The 16,041-nt window shown below is 43.1% G+C and overlaps 2 protein-coding genes across 4 annotated transcripts in view; both read left to right on the forward strand.

Annotated features, from left to right (window-relative positions):
* CENPE (centromere protein E) overlaps positions 1-2,917 on the forward strand; it is an 85,000-nt gene extending 82,083 nt beyond the window's left edge. Inside the window, exons 49-50 of the mRNA XM_070506510.1 lie at positions 1,228-1,514; positions 2,562-2,917. Coding sequence (XP_070362611.1) covers positions 1,228-1,514; positions 2,562-2,656 — 382 coding nt within the window. The 3' untranslated portion in view covers positions 2,657-2,917. The remainder of the gene's footprint in view (positions 1-1,227; positions 1,515-2,561) is intronic.
* A 6,452-nt stretch (positions 2,918-9,369) lies between these two features.
* The window catches only part of BDH2 (3-hydroxybutyrate dehydrogenase 2), a 29,275-nt gene continuing 22,603 nt past the window's right edge, over positions 9,370-16,041 (forward strand). Inside the window, exons 1-4 of one of the 3 annotated variants that reach the window (XM_070506516.1) lie at positions 9,370-9,845; positions 12,329-12,420; positions 13,280-13,358; positions 15,154-15,250. In XM_070506516.1, the coding sequence (XP_070362617.1) occupies positions 12,349-12,420; positions 13,280-13,358; positions 15,154-15,250 (248 nt within the window). In that variant the 5' untranslated portion in view covers positions 9,370-9,845; positions 12,329-12,348. The remainder of the gene's footprint in view (positions 9,846-12,328; positions 12,421-13,279; positions 13,359-15,153; positions 15,251-16,041) is intronic. The other 2 variants (XM_070506515.1, XM_070506517.1) reach the window with 2 other exon arrangements.

Raw genomic sequence — 16,041 nt, forward strand, 5'->3', positions numbered from 1 at the left:
GGGGAGCTTAAATATGCCACAAATATGCCCAAGTCAGTGAGGCTTTACTCAAAGGAGAATCCCTGAGGTCCATTATTGTAGCCCATTAACCTTTATAAACAGTTGTAAAAAATTTAATTAATTGGCTTCTACCAAAGATTAGAATCTTGTGCTAATCTTTACTAATGATGCAATAGAAGAAAAATAGGCATTAAATAAATATGCAAATAGCTACTGTTCTGTGTGAGGCTATTAAACAACAAAAAAAGCAAACAGGACATTATGAAAGGGTCCAACAGAGGGATCAGACCTTATCTAGATGTGGGGAGGGGCGGTGATCAAGAAACTAATATGTAAGAGTAGATCTGAAAATGAGTAGCAGTTAGGCTTGATGACAGGAGAGATGGCTAAGCCTTCTAGGCTGAGGGAACAGCATGTGCACAGGCTTTGAGTCAAAGAGGAAAGTGGAACAGAAAGACATGCAGTGTGGCCAGAGCATACAGAATGAGGCAGAGTAAGTGCAAGATGCGATGCCAGAGGCCACTGGTCCAGATTACACATTGCAGGTCATTCTGAGGCAGCTGGGGTGGTCTCCTAAATGTAACGGGAGGATTACCACCACTGGAGGATTTTAAGCTGGGGCCTAATGAGCTCATACGGCGTCTCTAGCTGCTAGAGCAGAATGGGGGGGAACCCAAAAGTGTGAGGTTGTATCAACACACTTGGCTGACTGATCAAAGAAAGGAGAGCAGGGCCTAGGATTGCTTCCCAGGCTTCTCTGAAGGAGTGAATAAATGCAGGCAGCATTTCCTGTGGGAAGCAACACTATAAGTAATCCAGAAAAGCACAGTGTAATGTATCTTTTAAAATAACAAAGGTACATTAAAGATTCATCCATCCAGAAGACTAACTTATCAAATTATTGCCACAGAGTATCAGTAGATAAACCATGCTGGACGACATCACTGATTCATTTGAAACCTAATATCATACTTTTCAAGATTCTGTGATCACGGAGATTTAGTACAATTTTTCAATTTATATTGACCTCATTTCATTTTCTGAACTGTGGAAATAATCCAAACTTAGGAAGCATTAGGTTGAAATTAAAATGTAAATATGATAAAATGGTAAATTATATGTCACATATATTTTACCACAATTAAGAAAAAAAATTTTATGTAAATATGAATATATTTCTGGAATTGAGCAGTCTTACAGTCTCTTTTATTTTTCCCCACATTTAAGCAATAATCATCATCTTTCCAATGAGGTCAAAATGTGGAAGGAGAGAACTCTTAAAAGAGAAGCTCACAAAGAAGTGACTTGTGAGAATTCTCCAAAGTCTCCTAAAGCGACCGGACCAGCTTCTCAAAAGAGACAGCATACGCCTTCTCAATGCAAGGAACGGAATTTACAAGATCCTGTGCCAAAGGACTCACCGAAATCTTGGTTTTTTGATGGCCGATCAAAGTCTTTCCCAGCACCTCACCCAGTTCGCTATTTTGATAACTCAAGTCTAGGCCTCCGCCCAGGTGGGTAAATATACTGGTTACTTGGGGATCGGGGATAACGGTTGGAACTCATTTGTCACCTGTGGCCCCAAAGGGCAAGTTTAGACAAGAGAAGATGTCATGGAGAAGCTGCACTGCAGAGATGTCATTTGCTGTCTCTGTGAGAAGTTTCTCCAAAGCACAGCACTGAAGTGAAATCACTTTTTACCCCGAGGGAAGTCTTATTCTGCCTCCTGAACCTTCAACTTTTCCCTCAGATAGACAAGCAGCTCTCGAGGACACAGAGAGACACCATCCTACAAACATAACTACTTTTACTGCAAAAGACCTTCTTATCAATTCAATGGGCCAGTATTTCCAGTAGCATTATATTCATTTTACACAAGCCAGATCATAGACTTATATCATTTACATATTCATTCAATGAACAGAAATTTTTGGTCTCCACCTATGTGTCACATATTGCACCCTGATGGTACATTGATAACCAAACCAGATATGGCCCCTGCCTTCCTGGAGTTCACAGTCTAGTGGGTATAGACGGTGATCAAGTAGTCAAAAAAGGAGGTACAGTTCTAGAGTTCAAAAGCCTATGAGTTTTTAATAGGTTGTTTTAGGAACATAAGGAAGTCTTCTTTGAAGAAGGGGACTGAGATCTAACAGGTTAAGGTGAGTTAGCTTAACAAAGAGGGGAGGGGAAGGCGATTCAGGCAGAGGGAACAGGGTCGGCCCAGCTGGGAGAGACCGTAACCAGGGGAAGGGTTGGAAAACCACGTGTGGCCAGAGCGCAGTGCACACAGGTTCCTCTGGGTGAAGTCGGTGAAGCCAGAGAGAGAAGAGCCAGATGCGCAGGACTTTGTGGGTTGTGGAGAGGAATTTTTACTTCATCCTGGGAGCATGCTAGAGGAAGCCGTTGAAAGATGTTAAAGAACAGCAGGAGAACATAATGGGTTATCAATTTGAAAACATTACCTCAGCTGTAAGGTAAACTGTATATAAGCTGTATGTTGTGTTGCAACCAAACGTGTTTTTTAATAAGATGACTTTTGCTTTCCATTTTTTTCTCAGAAGAACAAACTGCTGGAGCAGAGAGTGTGGATCCTCAGCCAGGCCCTTGGCACGCCTCCTCAGGACAAGCTGTGCCCGAGTGCAAGACTCAGTAAACTCTGCTGTCACTTTTCTAGGGGCCTAGTGTTCCTTATTTAGAAATGACTGTATTTGTTACTTTATTTTTCTATCCCTGGCAATGATGTCACAGTCCAACTTAATTTCAATTCAGTTTGCACTTTGCCATTAGAAATTGAGGCATTCCAGTCATTTAGAATGGTGATAGACTGCCTTCTTCCTGAATGTGGTAATACTTTAGAAGTTGAATTGTTTTATTTATTTATATATTTTGTGAAGAATAAAGTTATTGAAGGAAATTTCCAGTCTTTCCGTGTATACATAAAATGTATACATTTTCATTAATCTCGTTATCCACGTGACTTAGATAATACATAAATTAAAGCATCATTTAATTAACAAAATTCCTAAACCTGGGCTCCCCGCAACACATAAAGCATCTATGGATGGGCTTCACACAATCTGTAAAACCTCTGAAATTTTCTTTTGTGTGTGGATTCAGTTTTCTAGGATACTAGGGTCCCTACTTTCTTATAACATACTCTCAGAGGTCTGTTACTCTATAAGAGGTTAAGAACTGTGGTTTTAGAGAGTATCTGATAGTACTTTTATATCATATGACTTTGAAAAACCATATAAAACAGCAAGTTGCATAAGGTTTAGAACAGAGTTAGTGATTTCAAGGCATTCTTGGCTCTTTGGTAAGAAGACTTATTCAAAGGGAGAGATTATTAATTGTATCATAGCCATCACTGTTAAAGTCTATGAATTGGTTATTTCCCTTACCTTAACACACTGTCACAGGTTCACTAGGGTGAAGTGAAACTGTGCCTTCCTATAACACTGTCCCTCAGGCCTGTCCCTTGGGAGTTTGGTTTCTCCTCTGCACCCAAACCAGACATGATTACAGAGCTGCAGGTTGATTCTCTACGATGTTCACTCCTCCACTGAATAAGAGTAATGCAAAGTAGTAGGTATGTTCACCTGGGTAATAAAACGACTTTAAGGCCATTAAAAATATAATCAGTCTTAAAAATAGATGATGACATAAAGAGATGGAAAGAGATTCCACGCACATGGATTGGAAGAATAAACACGGTTAAAATGTCCATACTACCCAAAGCAATCTACAGATGTAATGCAATCCCAATCAGAATCCCAATGACATTCTTCATGGAAACAGAACAGAGAATCCTAAAATTCATATGGGGCAACCAAAGACCCCAAATTGCTAAAGCAATCCTGAGAAAAAAGAACAAAGCTGGAGGTACCACCATCCCTGACTTCAAAGTGTACTACAAAGCCATAGTGATCAAAATGACATGGTACTGGTACAAAAACAGACACACAGATCAGTGGAACAGAACTGAAAGCCCAGAAGGAAAACCACACATCTATGGACAGCTAATCTTTGACAAAGGAGCTGGGAACATACAATGGAGAAAGGAAAGTATTTTCAACAAATGGTGTTGGGAAAACTGGACAGCCACATGCAAAAGAATGAAAGTAGACCATTATCTCATGCCATACACAAAAATAAAATGGATCAAAGACTTGAAGATAAGTCCTGAAACCATAAAACTCCTAGAAGAAAATATAGGTAGTAGACTCACTGACATCAAACTTAAAAGGATCTTTTTGAATACCAGGTCTTCTCAGACAAGGGAAACAGAAGAAAAAAATAAGTGGGACTTCATCAGACTAAAGAGCTTCTGCAAGGCAAAAGAAACTAGGATCAAAACAAAAAGACAGCCCACCAAGTGGGAGAAAATATTTGCAAATCATATATCTGACAAGGAGTTAATCTCCATAATATATAAGGAATTCACACAACTGAACAACAAAAAGACAGCACAATCAAAAAATGATCAGGGGATAAGAACATTTTTCCAAAGAAGATATACAGATGGCCAAGAAACACATGAAAAGATGTTCAACATCACTAATCATCAGGGAAATGCAAATCAAAACTACACTAAGATACCACCTTACACCTGTTTAAATGGCTATAATCACTAAGACTAAAAATAACAAAAGTTGGAGAGGGTGTGGAGAAAAGGGAACCCTCATACACTGCTGGTGGGACTGCAAACTGGTATAGCCACTATGGAAAACAAGATGGAGGTTCCTCAGAAAACTAAAAATAGAAATATCATATCCAGTTATTCCATTACTGGGTATCTACCTAAACAACTTGCAATCAATAATCCAAAGAACATATGCACCCCTGTGTTGATAGCAGCACTATCCACAATAGCCAAGACCTGGAAGCAACCCAAGTGCCCATTGACCAATGATTGGATAAAGATGATGTGGTATATATACAATGGAATACTACTCAGCCATTAAAAGAAGACGGATCCATCCCATTTGCAACAACATGGAAGGACCTGGAGGGAATTATGCTAAGGGAAGTAAGACTGAAAAAGACAAACACCAGATGATTTCACTCACATGTGGAATATAAACAAACACATGGACAAAGAAAACAGTTCAGTGGTTACCAGGGGAAGGGGGGTGAGGGGTGGGCATAGGGGGTGAAGGAGAACACTTACGTGGTGACAGACAAGAAACAATGTACAACTGAAATTTCACAATGATGTCAACTCTTATGAACTCAATAGAAATTATATATATATATAAGATCAGTCTTCAGATATCCAGTCTAGTAGAATGTTGCTTAACTCTTGAATTTGGATATCTTTCATTCCTCAGATTTGGGAAGTTTTTGGCCATTATTTCCTCAAATAAATCTTTTGTCCCTTTCTCTTTCCTTCTGGAAGTTCCATGATGCATATATTGGTCCACTTGCTGATGTCCCATAAGTACCTTAGGCTCTCTTCACTTTTCTTTATTCTTTTTTCTTTTTTCTTCTCTAACTGAGTAATTTCATATGACCTGGTTTCAACTTATTGATTCTTCTGCTTGATCAAGTCTGCTATTGAACCCCTCTGTGAATTTTTCATTTTAGTTATTTGTATTCTTCAGCTCCAGAATTTCTGTTTGGTCCTTTTTTATAGTTTCCATCTCTTTAATATTCTCATTTTGTTTGTGCATTATTTTCCTGATTTCATTTAGCTGTCTATTGGTGTTCTCTTGTAGATCATTGAGCTTCCTTAAAACTATTATTTTCAAGTGTTTGTCAGGTATTCATAGGTCACCATTTCTTTGGAGTTGGTTTCTGGAGATTTAGTTTGTTTCTTTGATTGCATCGTGTTTCTCTGTTTCTTTGTGTGCCTTTTGATTTTTTTGCTGACTTTTATGCATTTGAAAAATAGCCACCTCTTCCAGTCTTTATGGGCTGCTTCATACAGGGGAAGACCTTCATCAGTCAGCCCAGTTATAGATTGTGGGCCCTCTGAAAGCTTTTGGGCAGATGTGACTCTCTAGCCTTGTGTGTGTGATTTGCCAATTAGAGAGGTTTGCCAGTTTCTTTTTCAGGAGCTCATAATCTCTTGCTCCCTCTAATATCTGTCTGTAGTACTGCAGCTTCTTTGGTGCTGCAGCAGGAAGCCACCCCACTCTCCTTTGTTCTCATTGGCCCCCAGGCATCCAAATTACGTCAGCTCCCATCAGCACCCCAAATCAGGTGAGATAGAAACCAGTCCCAATGGCAGCCCTCCAAAACGCTGGCACATAAGACACACGCTCTGCTCTCCTCCCTCCCTCCCTCCCGAGGATGAAGCTTCGAGTTGGGCACCTACTCCTGATGGTGCTGAGCCACGCTAGGCTCTGTCTGGTGCCAGACCATGCCAGTTCCATCAGCAGTTCGGGTCAAGTGAGACAGAAACCAGTCCTTCAGGCAGCTCTCCAAAAAGACGGAACTGTGAATGAATTTTCCTCTCTTTTCTTTCCCCTGCTCCTCACGATGGAGGAGCTGTAAGCAGGGGTGAGCTGTGCTGGCTTGGGGGAGAGGTGGTCGCAGGGAAAATGAAAGGGCTCTTCTGCCTAGTTTCAGGGTGGAAGTTGTTAGCTTTGCCCTTACCCAGGGGACTGCAACTTCTTACCTGGCTTCTGAAGTTCTCACAAAGATACTTTGGTCCATGTATTGCTGTTACGACAGTGTCTCTGTCAGGGAAGAAGAGCTGGGACTTTGTATTCCTCCATCTTGCTGATGTCTCCCTCAGAATGTTGCTTAACTCTTATGACCTGAGTTTCAGTGTCATGATGAAAGATTGTGAAGGAACAATGATGAAAGTTAGCAATGGAAACTTGCGAGAATGTTAAAAAGCAGTAAGATGGTCAGACGACGCTAAAATCTGAAAAGTCAAGTCAGGACCAGAGAAGACAAAATACAGTATTGTCATAGGAAACATTTTCTTGAAAGCCTAGCAGAATCATGTTCAGGAAACTTATTGAGAGCCTGCCATTCATACTCAAATATTTAACTACCTTCTACTGTGTGCTGATCACTGGTCTAGGCACCGAAAGGCACTGACTTTGTGGGACTCATGTAGCTGGAAAACAAATAACTCATACTTTTAATATGAGCTGATCACAATGTAAGGGTGAAAAAGATATGGTCCCTAACCTTAAACAAATTTAGTCCACTGACTATACAGAGGGGTAAGCAAATATCTGCAATACCATGTGACTTAGGCGGTCGTAGAGTAAGCATAATTGTTGAAGATCTGTGAATAAAGGGAGGCTGAAGACAGCTGCATCGAGAAAGAGGTACCTGAGTTGGCCTTGATTAGGGAACTCTCATATTCATAAAAAGTCTATTCCAAAATCCTCAAAAGTCAAAGGAAAGGTATTGGCGCTGGCCCCATGGCCAAGTGGTTAAGTTCGCATGTTCTGCTTTGGTGGCGTGGGGTTCACTCGTTCAGATCCTGAGCGTGGACCTACCACCGCTCATCAAGCCATGCTGTAGCAGTGTCTCACATAGAAGAGCTAAAATGACCTACAACTAGGATATACACCTATGTACTGGAGCTTTGGGGAGGAAAAAAAAAAAAGGAAGATTGGTAACATGTTAACTCAGGGCCAGTCTTCCTCACCAAAAAAAAAGCATAAAAAAAAAGAAAGGAAAGATGTTGTTAGGAACACAAGGAGCACAGCTGCGTGTGATTACAGTCATTAGACCCAGTGTTAGAAGCTACAGTGGGGCAATGAGAGACAGTTTTACCAAAGACCTTATGTGAACACAAGCAGAAACTAGGGCAGGGTTTTAAAAAATCTTTAAGGGTAATTTTTACCATCCATTATAATTGAATTTCTAATAATCATTCACATTTTTAAGTACAAATGTAACAAATATTGTACATGCCAAGTCCTTCCTCCTCACAACATCCCTGAGGTAGGTGCTATGCCTACCTTCATTTTACAGACGTGAAACAGGTTTGGTCAGCTGGGTAACTTACTCACTTAGCTGGTGAGGGAAAGATGTGGGACTTACCTGCATCTTTCTGACTCCACAGTCTGTTCTTAACCACTGTGACTGTTACGGATACACTTAGCTCCAAGAACAAAAAACCTGAAAGGTGACTAAAGTTTATTTTTCTCACATAAGAAGTCCAGAGGAGTTACTTTAGGGATTTTGTCTTAAGCCTGTCTTCAAGGAACTAGGTTCCTTTTCTTCCCTATTGTCCTTAGTGTGTGCCTCTGACCTCAGACCAAGTCACAAAATGGCTGCTAGGTCCCAAGGCATCATATCCACGTTCCAGGACCGCCCCCCCCCCAAAAAAAGGAAGAAGCAAAAGCCAAAGGCCTTTCTATCCAAGAAGAAAGGCCTCCTCAGAAACTCCAGCCCACATTTCATTGGCCAACCCTAGCAGCAAAGGAAGCTGGCAATTTGAGAGTTTTGTTTTCAGCCCCTTGACACAAATAATCCACATCAATCTACAAATCAAAATTGGGGTGAATTTATTATGAGTCAGGTCTGAGGACTAGCCTGGGGCCTTCCTCCCCCAAGGAAGGAAGGGCACCAAAGAAGTGGGGTGTACCGAGTGGTTATACACAGTCTTGGAACAAAGAGCATCCATCATATATGGCAGGAATATCCCTTTTACAATTATCGTGAGATGCTTTGCTGGCCCAGCAGGTCAGAGGTCAGTAGGTCAGTGGTCACAAGGTGGGTGGTCACACAGTGAGCACAGCAGGTCCATAATTAATCCTTAGTTTAGGGAGAGATGCATATTAAAGGAAATGCCGATGTGGGGGGAAGCTACCTCCTTATCTTTAAGGGCATTGTTCTTGTCTTTGGGACATTGTAAGCGTTTAAAGCAGATGTACAATGCATGCTCAACAGACCTTTCTGGAAAAACAAGGTCAGGTCAAATTAGTTTCAAACCAAATGGCTTCCTCATATCCTCCAATATAGCCTACTGCTTGTCATTTATTTATCACCCTTACAGTGTAGGAGGCAGGTGAAAGTGAGTTGGGTGGGTGCTGAGTGAAGCCACTTAAACAGCACGTGCACAAACAACCTACACACTCACTCTGCTCAGTTACCTGCCTGAGAAAGTTGGAGTTACGAAGCCTAGTGTAGAGGGCTCACGTGACCCAGTCCTTTCTTTTCCTTCTTGTGTCTCTGTTCTCTTCAGCCAGACTTGGCTTTTTGCTCTTACCCAGCATGTTCTTTCCTTGAAGCCTCCACACTCCCACTGAGGCTCAACCTGCTCCCTGACGCCACCGCCAGTGCAGTCAGGACGCCTGCATTCCGCCACTAAGCGTGTATTAGTGTTAGAAGAGACGGCGCGTCACAAGAGAACCACAACCATACTTTCAACGCGAGAGAACGTGTGCTGCCCTCTCAGCAATCATGTCAAGGGCCAGGTGAGAAGGCTCTAGTATCTTCAGTGACCTGGGCTCCTTCTGTTTCGCGGCTCTGCCGTCTTCCACATGCGACTTCTGCCTCATTCCATCTTGAACACCGCAGAACGGCACGTAGTAGACACAAACGACAGGGACTGAGAGGGGTCAAAGCCAAGGGAGTGGTTTCCAGTCCTGAGCATGCTGTGGGGGCTTTTTCCGCTTTTCACCGTTTACTCGGAGTTAGCAGTTCGACCTGAGCTCCACTAGACGGCAGCACGTACACACATTGAGTATACCAATGTGCGAATCCTTAAAAACTCAAGGAAACAGAACCAGCAAACTCGGAAGAAACCTGAACTACACATCCCAGCATTCATCATTAAGCGCCTGACTTGTCTGCACGAAGGTCGGTCTCCGTTTGCCGCTCGCGCAGTGACCTGGAGGACGCCATCCACCTGCTGCTACTCTAAAGTAAGATTTCCTGGTATTTTTTCAATGAAACTTTAAATGGACTGGGAAAAGGAGATGTTTAATTTTTAGATGTTGCTTTGCTCTGCACGTTACTTATTTCAGGAAATCTTAGCAGTTAGATCAGGATAAGGATGCATTTGGAAGTCTGGTATCTTAAGTTTTTCAAAATAACCAAAGAAGAGAGGATTTTTCAGTGTTTTAAGTGAACATTTTTCTTCCGGGCTCATGAAGACAGAATTCCTGAAAATGCTCTGTCTCTGATAATGAAAAATTAACACTTTGATTCCAGTGTTTACAGTAAGAAAGCCATCAAGTTTGCTTTTCATATTGGATTTTACCATTTCAGTCTATGCAACTCATTTTCCCAAAAACTCTGTTTTAGCGTGGCAGTGCAGTTGACCTAACAGTAAACCTTCGGCTCCAAACTCCGGGCCCAGAAAGGCGGGGAGGCCGCCCGGAGCCCGGCGCCCAGAGCCGCGGGGCGCACGGGCTCAAGTCACAGCGTTTGATCCGCACGCTCAGGACTGGGGGTGGGTAAAGGTTCCTGGAGTCTCTCATTCCTAAAGTACATATTGAAAATATCTCAACTCTCCCCAAGTTTAGAGTGAGTATGAACCTCTCGTGTAAGAAGGGGGAAAACCAGTGAAAATTTCGTTGCCTCAGAGTGGCTGGGCTTCTTGGTGGCTGGCGAGGGCGGCCGCGGTCGGAGCGCCTCGGGCAGCGGCGAGCTGGTCCCGGAGTCGGGCGCCGGCCGCTCGGGGCAGCGCTGGGAGCAGAGGGAGCGAGCGCCCGGGCAGGGGCGGGGACGGCGGGGCACCCCCTGGAACGCCCGCCTCCTGTCCGCGCGTGGACGCCGCGGGCCCCGGGCGGCCGAGGGCTGGACAGCAGGCGTCCGGGCGACACGAGGCCCGCTGGGCCGGCTGGTGGGAGGCCCGGGTGCGACGCCGGCTGGGACGCGGGAAGGAGCGCGCGGGACCCGGCCGCACCTCGGGCCTTCGCCCCGCGCCCCGCCTCCCCCGGCGCGCCCGCCCCCGCCTGCCTGACGCCCCCCCCACCCCCCCCGCCCCGCCCCCCCCCCGCGCGTCCGCCCACGCCTTCCTGACGCCCCCCCGCCCCCGCTTGCCTGACGCCTGCCCGCGTGAGCGCCCCCGGCGGGCGGAGCCGCGCGTGGCTGAGGAGCACGGAGTGGGGCTCGGGAGGAAAGGGCTTAGGGGCCCAGGCCGGAGAAGCCGCCTGCGCCTTCTCGGGCGCGGTGTGTGCGCGCGTGCTGCTTGAGTGCGTTCGCTCAACGCCCTCCCAGCTCGCTTCCCTGCCTTTCCCATCCTGAGGGGGGAAGACGGCGCCCCCACACGCCGGCCCCCGCGGCTGCTAGGGCTGGCGGGTGAAACGTGGGCCGGGGTTCTGAGCAGGCCTTCCTTCTTGGGTAGAAAGACCTTTGGCTTTTGCTCCTTCCCTTGGTGTTTTTTGACGCGGATGCGGATATGGTGCCTTGGGACATAGCAGCCATGTTGTGACTTGGCGCGAGGTCAGAGGCACACGTTGAGAACAGCAGGATGGGGGAGAGAGCCTGGCTCCTTGAAGACCACCTCATTTGATCATCGTTTGACTCCTCGCCACCCCGACCTCAGCACTAGCCGTTCCGCGCGCCCTACAGTCGGCACTGATCAGACCTGATGCACGCCACCTTTCCCCCGGTCACAGTGTCTCAGTCCTGCCTGTCAGAAGTGACTGACTGTGGCTGTTAAAGCGTTAACTCCCGCCGGCTTAAGCTTGAGAAGAGGATCGGCAGCGTTATGGGGAGGCCTGCGTTTCGTCTGTCTCTCTGACCTGGACCAGGCCACATCAGTTTCCTCATCTGTAAAATGGGGGTATTGGACATGATTTGATTTTCCGGTTCTTTTGTTCAGTGACTTTCTGAGGCCGATGGTGAAATCTTTCCAAGGGACAAGGAAAAACCACAGATGAGAGCCAGCCCTGATGGCTTAGTGGTTAAAGTTTGGTACACTCCACTTCAGCCTCCTGGTTCAATGTTAGCTTAGGGCGAATCTTCCCCTGCAAAAATAAGAATATAAATAAACAAACTAGAAATGATTGATGGTGCAAACCCAACGGAAGTTTACAGGACAGAAAGCAGGAAGGACATGCCCAGTGGCATAGCAGTGCGTGCGGGCACAGCGGGGAGGATGGGGAGGGGAGGACTCCACCCCTTCTGGATCAGCATTGGGTTCTCAAAAAACCGAAAGGTGGGTCAAGTCCAATGTCTGTCTCTTACTGAGTATCAGTTGAGTGGGCTGTGCCAAATGGTTTTGATGTACAAAGCTAGGTATCTAGAGTGGGCGCTCTTGGAGAATTCTCATGGTGGGAATATTTGTGCTGAGGTGCCATCTTCAGGTTCTTAAAGGAGTACATTGAACCATTCATTCTAGATGTTACTGCATAGGACCATGTCTACAGTGCATGCCATTAAATACACGTGTCTGTAGATTAAACCGCAGGTTCCGTTATGGGTCGACTTGATGGGAAGGTCATCGTCCTGACAGCTGCTGCTCAGGGGATCGGCCGGGCCACTGCCATAGTAAGTTACTATCTCTGTTTGCTTCCTGCCTTTGGAGGTGTTGAATCACGTGGACAGATCCCATGGCTGTTTAATTCTGCTCTACTTCTTTTTTTTATTGGCTTTTGTGCTTCTGTTGTCTTAAGTTACAAAAATAAAAGTTGCTACTCTTGATCCCAGGCAGATGAAGCAAGGCTTACCTCACATATTTATTATGTGACGTCTCATAACTTTTGACGCTGAGAACTTATTTCTTTGCCTCAGTTTCTCTGCACTGTAATAAATTTGTTACAGCGGGCCTAAAGGAGTACATAGCCCTCTGAAATCACCTCAGTTCAGACATAGGACTCCAGAGTTCTAAGACTATCAGGTTACCTTTACCTTGTAATTTATAGCAGCTTCTTGCACATTATAGTCCTCACTTGAGCTAATAATGCAGCTTAACTGTAACGGTAGGATTAGTTTGATATTTGTGAAAACACTAGTATACTCTTAGGAGGAAAAGTGTTGAAATAACCCATTTTTCTCATTATTTGGGGTTTAGTCACCTCAGAAATGGAATAAAGGCTGTCAAATCACAGAATAGTAGTATTTTGAGAGGTGTTAATAACAGAATCCTAGTTTTTTAAAAACACTATTGTATTTGATGTTACTAAAAGGGACAAAGTCAGATGACAAGCACAATGTATGTCATGTTGTACTAATTAATGATAAAAATAACAAAGGGAAGGGCGAAGCGAGACTAGATAGTTTGAAATTCCACCCATGTATAAGGAAAACAATGAAAATAAGATAAAGGGAGAAAAGGCTAAAGGATTTTCTATTCATGAGAGCAGCTTAACCAAGTAAACAAAGGATTCATTTGTGTGTTGTCTTCCAGGCTTTTGCAAGAGAAGGTGCCCAAGTCATAGCCACAGATATCAATGAGTCCAAACTTCAAGAACTGGAAAAGTACCCGGGTAAGCAACTCAGCAGCTTGAACTTGGGATTCAGAGTCCATAAGGTATTATAAAAAACAGTACTCGTCTGCTGAAAGAAAATTACTTGGCTGGTCAGCTCCACCGGCCTTCTTCTTAGAGCCTGATTCTTTGATATCAAATCTATATTCTGTGAACCTACAGACAAAAATCTGTATACTTAAATATATAAAAGTTGTATACTTAAAATTTTTTTTATCCAGCATGTTGAAGGATTCAGTACCTAATTACAAAGTTGTATGTGAAATTTAACAGTTGTTGCGTTAACTTTTAATGACAACTTTCACTTCTGTGCCCTACTCAGCACAGTGCTGTCCAGTAGGAAAATGATGTGAACCACGTGTGTGATTTAAATTTCCTGTGGCTACATTTAAAAAGTAAAAAGAAACAGATGAAAATTAATTTTAGTAATGTATTTTATTTAACTAAATATATCTAAAATACCATTTTAACATACTCAATATAAAAAAAATTTATGGAATATTTTACATTCTTTTTTCATACTAAATCTTTTAAATTCACGTGTGTTGTACACTTACAGCGCATTTCAGTTCTGACTAGCTGCATTTCAAGTGCTTAGTAGCCACATGTGCCTGGTGGCTACCATATTGGAGACAGCTCAGCCTTAAAGTCACATATGATCCGAAACCCTAAGAGAGTATGCAAATTATTTCGCTGTGTATCACCCCTTACTGCACCACACTGAACTCAACTCCAGCATCAAAGGACTTCAACTAGAGTTCCTCTGAAAGAAATCAGAACAGACAGCTCATTTGAAAGTTAATTCTTCCAGCAAAATAGAACAGGTTATATAATCAAATGCAAATTAGCACATTGAATTCATGAACGGAATTAGACTATGCTATTTTAATTATTGGATTGTTTATTTATTATTGGAAAATTATTTAATTTTAATAATAGGGAATTTTAACTCCAAGTCAGAAAAACGCTGTTGTACTGAAAAAGTATTGAAAAAGTACTAAGGGAAGAAAGTCCTCCCAAAACTTTCTCCCCTTTCTCTCCTTTTCTATGTTTATAATCTTTTCTTTCTATATCTATAAAAGAATAATAAACCATATTTTTTTTAAAAACATTAAAATAGTGACTTTCTTTTATTAGAGAATGTTTGGGGTTTTTTAGTAACTATTACAGTGTGTCTCTGAGATCCAATGCTGGATCTCTCATGTCTAGCTTTCAAGTGTTTCATCCCTTCTCCTGGCCCCTCATTTCTTCTCCTTGCAATTTAGTGCAGAAATAAGTGATTATACCCTTGACTGACAAAGTTGTTTCCAATAAATAATGGAATTGACATGAAGGTAAAGTGCACAAATGGAAACAGTCTCCTGTCTCACTGCCCTGCCCTTCCCTACCCCTCACTCAGATAGGATTCAGTGTTCCTGGGGCAGTGACTCGCCTCTGGGGAAAGAGCAAGCCTGCGCTCTGTTATTACTGCTGGCTCACTGAGAAGCATCTAATATAGATCATTCATACTTCACTGTAAAGTCTTTTCTCAGAAAAGGCCTTTAGTATTCAATTTAGAGAGTGAAGAGAAAGGGAGGGAAAGAGAGGTGTGTTATTGGGAGTTCAGGATGGGGAGGATTTTAAGATTTTTATTAATGAGATTCTTAAGATTCTTAAGACCCTACCAATGGTCAACAATCCTATGAAGGCAAAATGGACAGATACTGTAATCTTTGTACTTCAAAGCAGCTACATCTACAAGACTAAACATTTTTTATGGGTATAAGTAAATAGTTTCCCTTGTTTTATGTTTCAGGTATTCAGACTCGAGTCCTGGATGTCACAAAAAAAAAACAAATTGATGAGTTTGCCAATGAAATTGAGAGAGTTGACATTCTCTTTAATGTTGCTGGGTAATTCATAACTTTTTAATTTCATTCTCCTCACAGAAAGTTTTCTATGTCTTTTATTAAAAGAAATTTGATAATATGGCCAAATTATTCTTTGTGAACCCTAATATATTCCTTAGGAAATAAAGCTGGATTTTGGACAGAATTTTTGTTACAAGTAAGATTCAGCAAGTAAAACAGCCATAGAAGTTGACATGTGCTTGGGGCCTAAAGGCACTTAAGGATACTCAAGACAACTGCTACCAATCCAACGCTGTTGATCTACCTAAGGCTGGGGACAGGCTCACACCAGTGGACTTGTCACTGATGTTCCACTAAGACTTATAAAATAAAATTAAAAACTGTTTTCCAGGAGTGTCTTTAAGGCAAAGTATATCTGCCAAAAACTGAGTACTCAGTTTATTGAAATGCGAATGTTCCCCATTTGTTGGCACAACATTCTGGCAAGTTCTTTCTACCTCCCAAGCGCAGCATTTCTTATTAGGACAATTAATCCCAGCAAAAGAAGTTTCACTCTGTTGCTTTATATACAGCACAAAGAGAATGGCTTAATTGAACTTGATAGAGTAGTACCAAACTTGCTGAACCATGCTTGAAGGATGAGAGACTGGAGCTGGAGCAGCCCCATGTGGAGCAGCTAGTGCTTGTGCTCACTCTCCCTTTTCAGGCATGACAGTAGAGATGAGGACAGTTGAGGCTTACGCAGGACTAAGTAGATAGAGTCTGATGTTCCACTTTTCTTGTGTGGTGTTAACGTTTATACTGTGGCATTGATAGAAAAATCCTAGAGCCTT

This window comes from Equus asinus, chromosome 3 (assembly GCF_041296235.1).
Source record: "Equus asinus isolate D_3611 breed Donkey chromosome 3, EquAss-T2T_v2, whole genome shotgun sequence".
NCBI lineage: Eukaryota > Metazoa > Chordata > Mammalia > Perissodactyla > Equidae > Equus > Equus asinus.